This window comes from Microtus ochrogaster, linkage group LG7_11, assembly GCF_000317375.1.
Source record: "Microtus ochrogaster isolate Prairie Vole_2 linkage group LG7_11, MicOch1.0, whole genome shotgun sequence".
NCBI lineage: Eukaryota > Metazoa > Chordata > Mammalia > Rodentia > Cricetidae > Microtus > Microtus ochrogaster.
Window position 1 is genome coordinate 18,652,279 of NC_022032.1, and position 9,732 is coordinate 18,662,010.

A 9,732-nucleotide genomic window follows, 5' to 3' on the forward strand; every position below is an offset into this window, starting at 1 on the left:
TTCCTTTCTACCTAAAGTTCTAGCCCTGTTGCAAGGATCTAGACATGCAATTGCTTACCTGCCTCCAGCTTTTCAATTTGAGGTATAGCCTCCCTAAAACCCACCCTGTGTCCTGCTGGTGATGATGGCTAGTCTGATCTGTCAAGCTCACACATCTGAGAAGAAGGAACTCCAGCTCAAGAGCTGCCACCTTCAGATTGGCCTGTGGGCATGTCTTGATTGCTAACTGATAAATAAATGTTTACAATAGAAAGTTGCCGAACATGAGTTTAGAAGTAAACCAGTAATGGTCATTCCTCCACAGTCTCTGCACAGTGGACTGTAGCCCGTGAGCGAAATAAACCCTTCCCTTCCCTGAGTTGGGTTTGGCCAGTGTTTCCTCGCAGCAGCAGAAAGCAATCTAGGGCAGTGCTGGGTGTGGGACTATTTTTTTTTTTTTTGGTTTTTCGAGACAGGGTTTCTCTGTGGCTTTGGAGCCTGTCCTGGAACTAGCTCTGAACTATTTTTTTTAAGATGCAGTGAGCGCTCACCCCCCATCTGAGGGAGCTGATTGCTTGAACACTCTTACCTTGCACGCGTCCTTCCCCCCTTCTTTGTAGCCTGCACAGATCATCTTGCTGGTTATTTTATGATTCCTGTATCTTGTCTGACATTCTTCATTTGACACCAACGGTATCTTGACTTTCTGGAGAGTATTTTGTACTTCACCTGAAAAAAGTCATTCTAGTGGAATAATATTGTATGTGTATATGCAATTATATTTAAAAGTCAAAATTTTACATAAAAATTACTAAGCTTAATTAATTTTTATAATTATGGAGTATAAAGAAGACATTAGGTCCAATATTGTATATATCATCTTATTAATTTTATTAAGTTTAAAATTAGTTATGACACTAAGTAGAATTTCTTTTCATGCAAAATAATTAGAACCAAGCTAGATTTTTTTTTTTTTACGGAGAGTGTTAGTTCTTATACTAAAAGTATTCAGTTAAAATAGTCTTGAGAGAGGGCAATCATATTTAGTATTTTTAATCAGATACATTGGTCTTTTTATTACTCTTCTTGTAATTGCTTAGGGTTCCTTTAATCACATTTTGGTCATGTGACTAGAGAGAGAAAGCTCTGTTCCTAGATTTCAGGATAGAGCAGAGATAGATGAATTCTTTGTTACCTCTTAATCTGGCGTACCCCCATCCAGTCACCCAGCACTCGGTGTACAGTATGTTCTCATCACCTTTGGGAGGTAGGCATATCGGCCGCTGAGAATCTAATCGTGGAAATCATACGTTAGCTATCAGAAGTTGCTACCGTTTGGATCTGAAGTGTCTCCCCAAAAGTCCATATTTCACAAACTTCACTCCAGTCTGTGACACTGCTTGGAGAGGGTGGAAGGTGGGCCCTCTAGATGGACTATAGGTCAGAGAGGGTGTGCCCCTCATGTTAGGGCCCCAGCCTTTTCCTTTCTCTCTTTCTGCTTCCCAACATCCATGAGATGAGAGTTTGCTCCTCTCGTGTTCCTCACCAAAGGCTCCAGCAGAGCCCCCAACCCCAGGTGGGAGCCTCTGACCGTCATGAGAGTCCAGATTACCTTTCTTGCCTACAAGGTAGTTCCCCCAGGTATTTGATCAGTGATGAAAAGCTGGCTAGCCCAGATGCAAAACCAGCCATTCTCCCCAGAAAAGATGGATGCTTTATTTGACATTATGTGTGCTTTCTCTATTTATAATATTCATGCTATCTTTTTCTCATATATTTTTATGTCTTGTGTTCAGTTGAATATAAAATATCCCACGTTGGGGCTGGAGAGATGGCTCAGTGGTTAAGAACACTGATTGCTCTTCCAGAGGACCTGAGTTCAACTCTCAGCATCTACATGGCAGCTCATGACTGTCTGTAACTCCGGTTCTGGAGGATCTGACATCCTTGCCCAGACATACATGCAGCAAAACACTAATGCACATTGAAAAATAAATAATAATAACCATATAATAAAAGCATCCCAAGTGAGAGGGGCAAGGAAATAATAAGACATGCATCTTTATATAAGTTTTCATTTTAACCAGGTTTAATATTTTGTGGCATTTGCCTAATCCTGTTGTCAAGTCGTTTGTCCCTAAAGCAAAATGTCAATCTATGTTATTCTTATTATTTCTGTATTTTATAAAATGATGTCATTCTGTGTCCCTGAAGAAGCCCGGAGACAAATCTCTTCACCTGCACTGTCAGAGTGTGATCTAGTATTCTAAGACAAGACCATCAGTCTCAACAGAATGAAGTCATCTTTCCAGCCCTTTCTTGGTCTTGTTGTAGCATGGGCCTGGCTTGATAGCTCCAAGTCTAGATTGCCTTTGTAGGTCACTTTCTACCAAATGTTCTATATACCTGTGTAATTCATGGATGACTCCAGTTTCAGCAGGGCAATATCATACCCACTTTCTGCCACCTTATATTGATTATGAATGATGATTTCTTGAACCCTGAAGAAAGCCGTATCTTCATTTATTTCCGATTGGTGTACAATGTCACCATAGACACGCAGGTGCTGAGATGCCTCTGTCCTAAAGAACAAACAACAGAGTGAAAATCAAAAGATCTCTCGGCAGCCAATTCCCAAACACCGGTGCTTCATGGGTATCTGTGCTCTGCGATCGTTTCCACCTTTAGGTGGACAAAAGGTGATTTTATTCTAAAGCAAACATAGTCAAGTATTTCCCCTACAAAGAAAGCCCTGGATAGTGTTTACTTTATATTGAACACATTAAACATAGGGTCTTTCCATCTTCCAGCATATCCACAAGCTCAGGAAGAAGAGCGGGGTTTTAGTCTCAACTTTGTCACAGACAGAAAAAACAAAACAAAACAGACTTTCTGTGTTTCCTCATATGAGCTCCTAAAGGGACTGCTGACCCCAAGTGCAGCATTAAGTTATGAGTACGTGTGTGCACGATGCAAAAAAATATATGAACAAAACCAAATAAATCTGCTAAACAACTGAGAGAACACTGAAAGCAGCCGAGAGTTTTGCTCAACCAGACTTCCTTGGGATGCACACACCCCCGGCGGGAACATTCACATTTGGACGGTACTAAAAATAATGAAAGTAAAGGCTCCAGCTTGACGGTGTGGACGGAACTCTGTGTGTTTTGAGGCAGAGAAAGAGAAGAAGGGAAACACGACTCAAAGAGCAGGAAACTGTGAGCTTCAGTCTGGCCCTATGCAGCAGGGCCAGGAAAGGATGCGGAGCCTTTGGGACTCATTCAAATCCAATGGTCTGTTCCGGCACCGGCTCCAAGGCTGCCAGATGAGGAGTGGTTGACTCTTCCGTGCAGTCAGCCCTCCCCACTGAGAGAGAATAAGTTTGGCAAGCAGGATCATCTATATTTTCAAAGTATTTATTTACTAACTATGATGGTCCCAGATTTCACCCACATCCAACGATGGTGTCCCAAGGAGGACAACCGCAGTACTAACCCAGAGAAGCAGTGAGCGGCTGTCAGTATCCACTGGTTTCCAATGATGGAGCCTCCACACAGGTGTCTCTGGGCGGGTGAGGTGATGTGAAGGGCCACCTGCCATGGCCACTCACCGTGAACAGACGCACTTCCTCCCACAATCCTGGACTTGATTTTGGTTGTGCATACTACAGCAGAAAAAGCACGGTGAGTGGTCACCTATGGCGTCATTGTCGTGGATCCTTCTGTGACTTGAGAAATCTCTAGAGAACCTCCCATCCCATTAGCAGGAAAGCAGCCTTTAGGTTAGTGAGTGAGCAGTAAGTAGAACACAGTACCAGTAACTCAATGAAGCCCTTCAGTAAAATTTACATCTGAATGTCTGTTCCATTAGTTTAAACAGGATGATCAAAGTATACAGTACTCAACACGTCTTTTAGTAGCGTTGCTAGGTGTCTTTAGAAAGTCAAATTACATTGGAGACCAACCACAGTGTGAAGATGACAAACACCTCCGTGAGATGTGCCCTCTACATGAGGGTATTATGTAGAAAACATTGCATAGTGCTACCTGCTTCTCTAATTTACACCTCAGAAGGCAGACTGAAAGGGCATACAGTTTTATTTGTCTCCATATTTTCTCCTCTAGCTATCAATCTGCAGCTGATATAGTCTGTCACTTCCACAGGCCAGAGTCTATAAATTCAACAGAGAAGAACATAATGAAGGCAGAAGGGGGTGAAAAACAGAACCTTCAATTTATCAAGGTGTCATATCTGGAGCTCGGTTTTTAAAGCATGCCCACATCACTTAACAGTATTTTGTAATCGTCCTATCTACCTCTAAGAAGTAGAATTAAGACAATACTTGGTTTAAATGTTCCTTCTCATTCGGTAAATTTATCATGAGGAAAATAGAGGATATGTGAACTACAACTTAATTCACTTCCTTAAGAGTCTTGGGTCGCTCGGAGATCGCCGTGAAGCCTCTGAATTCTAGGAAGGCGTGTTTTCTAGTTGGGACGTTAGAACATCTGAGTGTGCTATAAATCAGTTGAGCATCGAGTCACCTTCTAGCACAGCCAATGATGTGACACAGAGTTTGTACTTCTAAAACTGTCACAAGGAGGGAGCAGCCTTGCGTTCTGTTCGTGAAACCAGTCACATCACAATTTACAGGGCATCATAACACTGGGCATTATGCAATACATATAATCTTTATTTATGCTTCACTGAAGGATCAAGTGGGAAGAAAATGAATGATTTAATTAATGTACTGGTTGATAGCTTAATTAATGAGAATTAAAACAAAGCAAAATTCTTGATATGTATAAAACAAAGCAAAATTCTTTTGGTTTTGACAATAAAAATTAGCCCTTTGGGTCTGTCTCTTCAGGAAATTCTTCTTGAAATGACTGAAAAATATATTTATATCTATATAGATGTACCTATATAGATATAACGTATATTCAAATCATCAATTCATGTAAGATTTAATGGAGAATTGATTAATATACTTAAAACATAGGAAGGTTGGGAAAAAAGAAGCTAGAATAAAAGAAAATTTCTAAATTTGTTAACTTCCAAATTATCTCTCTTCTGTGTCTATTTTCGTTGTCCTTTTAAATACAGGATCTTCTTATCTAATCCAACCTGGCCTCAAACTCCTGATTATGACCCCCCCCTCCCCAGCCTCCTGAATGCTGGAAATATAGGCTTGGGCCACTGTTTCCACCCCTCTGTGGTGGTTGTTTGCTAGCTCTGTGTCGACTCATTCAGTTGAATATTTCCCTTCAGTTGTACTGTTTTTAAATACTCACCATTATCCATTTTGCACAGCCTCAAAGTATATCCAGAAATGCCTCCCCTCCCATGAAGTATTCTAGTTGGAGATCCATTTGAAGACAGTTTTAGGGAGCACCTGCCCCTATGGTTGAAAACATACAGTATAAGCATAACACGGTCTACAGAGAGGTGCCCCAAACACACCCACCTGACTCGTGCCTTACTTCCCTTCATTGCGAGATCCTCGAAAGGGGGAATAGGTAAAAAACTGGCAGCGGACAGCATTGGTGCACGTTTTCTGGCAGGTTTCATGGCCTTTCACTTCAACATTATCCAATTCTTCTCCCAAGAAATCAGTGTCGTTGTAGAAGGCCGGATGGCAGAATACTAGACAACAAAGCACAAGGCAGGTTTGAAACACGTGGCCTTCGTGTTCATTTTTCTCCTCGGGACCTTTGAGAAGGACGCTCAGTGTTTACCTGGGGTGCTGTGCTTGCAATGCTGGAGACTGAAGCCAGAAAGCGTATTGCTCTTTGTGATGCGCGAGCTTGGTAATCCACTTTCAGATGTTTTAAGGAGGCAAAGATGTCTATGGGGTAAAAGGGGGATGGTATAAAGAAACACTGAGAAATCGTGCAAAACATACTCAAGAGAAAGATCACTCTTACAGAGTGTGTGAAAAGTCAAGTCAGCTCATAGCATTTAATAGCAACCACGTCCCTACCACCTCTCTTGAAAACACTGAATTACATTCTGTAAACTGTATGTCACTGAGAACTTATCAAAGCATCTTGGAATTTGCCCTATTGTGAGTGTTCTTGGAGTCTCCCTGCTCCTGGTGTTGTCGCTTCCAACAGGTCCAGCCTATCTCAAAGGGCCTGCTGCTTGGAGATCTCCTATCTTCTGTGTGTGTAACATATTTTTATTGCCCTGTTTAAAAGAGAACAAAAGTCACCCTTAATGGCGACTTCTTACCTTAGAGATTCTCTCGGCCACTCTTGGGAAAAGAATGTAAAAAACAAACAGGTGGGGTGATGCGTACAAATGCTTCGACAGACAAAGGCGTCTGGGGCCTGCACTCTGTCAACATTGAGGTCTGCAAGCGCCGTGTTCGGGAAAATGTCCCTAATGCAAGCTGTACGACAGAAGAAGAAGCTCTGTTAGGATGTCAGGAGGTGGGCAGCATCATAGACACTCCAGACGGCAGATGTTCCTTTTATTAAAAAGAGAAAGTTCTTCCAAAGATCTTTACCTTTTCATTTATTAAAAATAAGCAGATGATTAGTGGAAATTGAAGAGGAAATTCTTCCCAGGACATAATGAACCACATCACATGAAGACAGTGAAAGGTGATTGGGTCTGCTTCAGCAGGGAGCATCAACTGTTTTCAAAGTTTGACTTATTACACACACCCTCAACATTCTGCAGGCTTAATGTGCAAACACCTCATAGAGAAAACAATAGTTACCCGCGTTAGACAGTCCACAGGACTTCAGTGAAAATCCCGATACCACGTGATTGAGCTTTGTTATTCTGGTTGGTGTTCCCGTTTGGGTGTACTTCAAAAGACAAGTTTTGCTAAATAGAACAAAAACGAAAAATATTATTCTTTCCGAGTTTATAAGAGCACAAGAGGATAAGAAATTACCATCTGCAGGGAGGAAATGGCTGTAATAACAAAGGAATTGCTCCGAGGAGTGTTCACCTGCAGGGCTAGTTGAGTTCTGGAAGCTCCTCTAACCACAGGGTGGCCCTGTGGACTCAGGAACAATGTCATCTCTTCCATGATGCCCTGAGAGGTCTGAGGTGGTGTGAGGGGTGGGCTGTGAAAATGGGTCGTTTCTCTAGACCTTTGCAACTTTAGCCCTCTAAGTGTGCTTTTTTAGAAGCCCTTGGAACGTTTTCCTGACCTGCAGTTCACGTTCTATTAAGTCTAAGACAGAAAAACTGTCCTCTGAGGGGAAGTATAGAGAACCACGGAAGGCTATTTTCCATGTTTTATTACTGATTTTTGAATACATCTTTAATGCTTTGCTTCCTTTCATTTCTTTTTCAAAATTGCAGAAAGCAGATTATAAATATAAAGTGTTAAAAAAAACCCAACTATAAAATAATAATGTTCATTGTACAAATCTGGATTATGACAAAGAGTCCTAAATCGAAAAATGAAATGTTGGGAGTTGGAGGATGGCTCTTCTGACCTCTACAGTTATCCATACACAAGTGCATCTATACACACATTACCTACACACACACGCACGCACGCACGCACGCACGCACGCACGCACGCAATCTTAAAAAAAACAAATCATATAATTTTAGTAAAATTTAAAAGCTAAACATGCAGATTTAGTCATTTAGTGAACAGATCGCTTTTATATTATTATGCAATAAATTTCTTCCTGGAAGATTTCAAAACCCCACAAGAAACACTATAAAACTTTGTCCATGGGCTTCAATTACTTCATCATAGGGAGGGAACAGAGCTGTTTAGCCAGCTAGATGGATAAATAGATTTTATTTCTGATTCTTTAGGTCAGAACTACTACGTTTGTTAGACTGGGAAGAGCCCTGCCAATCAATCCACTTACAGCTCTCTCTGAACTACAAATGTAAAAAATGTTGTGTTTTTGAAATTAGTTCGAATATAGGGTAAGCATATGTTTGCTTTACAGCAGTATTGTTGAAACACGGAGTCTGTGAGCCTGCACTGTATGTATTGTGTATGATGTGTGTGTGTGTGTGTGTGTGTGTGTGTGTGTGTGTGTGGTATGTGGGTATACAAGCGTGAATGGGAAGTCTAGAGGAGGACTTTAATGAGAGACGGAATTCATTAAACCTGGCACTGGCCAGAGAGCCCCAATAATCCTCTTATCTCTGCCCCTTCACCCTATCCCCAGGCCCCAAGCACTGGGGTTAAAAGCAAGCACAATCGTATCTGGCTTTTATATGGGCACTGGGATCCAAACCCGGTCCTCATCCTTGCACACATAGAGCGTTTACACATTGAATCATCTTCCAGCCCTGAAACACAAAACCTTGATCATGAATTAAATGTGTGCTTATTAGACATTTGATGAACTTTTCATGACAAAGCAGTGATTGCTATTATGCAAATGTCTCGGCGGGGGGGGGGCTATGAAAATTTAGGCTTCAAACTGATGAAAATAACTAAGGAGCCTGTGGTTTTCTTGCTCCTGGCACTCCTCTGTCCCGGAAATCGGACACCCGTCCACTCACCGATGCTCCACACTGGGAAAACGCCCTGTTGCGTATGTGAAAAAGTGGCAATGGGCATCATTGGTGCACCTCTCTTGGCACTCCTGAGCGTTCTTCACGACCGAGCTGTTGTAGTTCATGCCCTTCATGTCTAGGTCCTCATACACATCTTTGCTGCAAGCTGGAAATGAAGGCAGGAACGTGAGCGGTGACGGAACCAGGGGGCAGCGAGAGCAGTGCCTGCCTCCGCCATGGCCCCCTAGACTCAGACCTTTCCTTTCTCGTCCACTTTCCCAGTGTTTTGTTTCACTCTGTGTAATGTAATTCCCACTTCCTCTTGGAGGTGTTTTGAGGAAGCTAATGTCCTTCTTATGCTGGAACAACTTTAAGCTTGGAAATCTGCATTTTGTCTTTCTGACCTAAAGCCTAAACTGCACCAACTCATGTTAATTTATAGAAAGATACGCATTTCACTATTAAGACACGTGCCCAATTCAGTCTTTGGGATTTCTTTTCCTTTTGATTTGAATTAGTATCTATAATCAGGGCTTTTGTGTACAGTTTCAGGCTGGGAGGAAGAAGTAAATAAGAACTAAGAACTGTGCGTTGGCATGACTTTATGACTTGAGAAATGCTCATGACTGAGAGTGTGTGTATGCCGGCGAGGGTGGGAAGGGGGTACAGATACCCATAAGCTCTACTCTATGTAAGAAGGTCGTTCCTTAGGGAGGGAATCTTAATTCTGAACGGCAGTGTTTTATTCTATGCCCGAAAATTGTATCAGAAGCAATTCCATGTATCAACTATAATGGCTAGTATTTATGACATTTGCTAAGAAATCGTACCACTTAATTGCTGAGAGCACTGCTTGAACGAATATCCAGAAACTGCTCCTGTCATGTTTACTGTTGGCAGTGTTTCTGTGACGCTGTCCTTCAGGATACAAGCAAACCTGTTCTTTGGGAAAAGATAACATTCCTCAGTGGGAATTCATGTTTTGGAAGAGTGGATCCTTGGGTGAAAGAGAAGGAAACAAACCACTGGGTCTTGGGCCAAAGCAAATGTTTACTTAACAGGACTCTGACTTTGCTTTAATTTCAACATCCCTACGCTTAAAAGAACACATATGACCCTCCTCTCCAACAGGACATGAACAGGAGCAGTGGACTCTGAACTATTGCTAAACTGTCGTTAAAAATCTACCAGTGTTATCTGGTCAGTGAGCTAGAATGGTTTTCTGTTTTACAGGGCTACATATTATAAAGACTGCTCTCT

The 9,732-nt window shown here is 41.9% G+C and overlaps 1 protein-coding gene across 2 annotated transcripts in view; it reads right to left on the minus strand.

Moving 5' to 3' along the window:
* The window catches only part of LOC101984321 (coagulation factor XI), a 19,175-nt gene that overhangs the window by 1,881 nt on the left and 7,562 nt on the right, over positions 1 to 9,732 (minus strand). Inside the window, exons 4-14 of one of the 2 annotated variants that reach the window (XM_013351956.1) lie at positions 9,303 to 9,409; positions 8,479 to 8,638; positions 6,707 to 6,816; positions 6,214 to 6,373; positions 5,718 to 5,827; positions 5,463 to 5,625; positions 5,274 to 5,380; positions 3,475 to 3,643; positions 2,386 to 2,561; positions 1,175 to 1,270; positions 569 to 708 (exon numbers count right to left, since the gene is read on the minus strand). In XM_013351956.1, the coding sequence (XP_013207410.1) occupies positions 569 to 708; positions 1,175 to 1,270; positions 2,386 to 2,561; positions 3,475 to 3,643; positions 5,274 to 5,380; positions 5,463 to 5,625; positions 5,718 to 5,827; positions 6,214 to 6,373; positions 6,707 to 6,816; positions 8,479 to 8,638; positions 9,303 to 9,409 (1,498 nt within the window). Of the gene's footprint in view, positions 1 to 568; positions 709 to 1,174; positions 1,271 to 2,385; positions 2,562 to 3,474; positions 3,644 to 5,273; positions 5,381 to 5,462; positions 5,626 to 5,717; positions 5,828 to 6,213; positions 6,374 to 6,706; positions 6,817 to 8,478; positions 8,639 to 9,302; positions 9,415 to 9,732 lie in introns of both variants that reach the window. The other variant, XM_026786878.1, reaches the window with a different exon arrangement.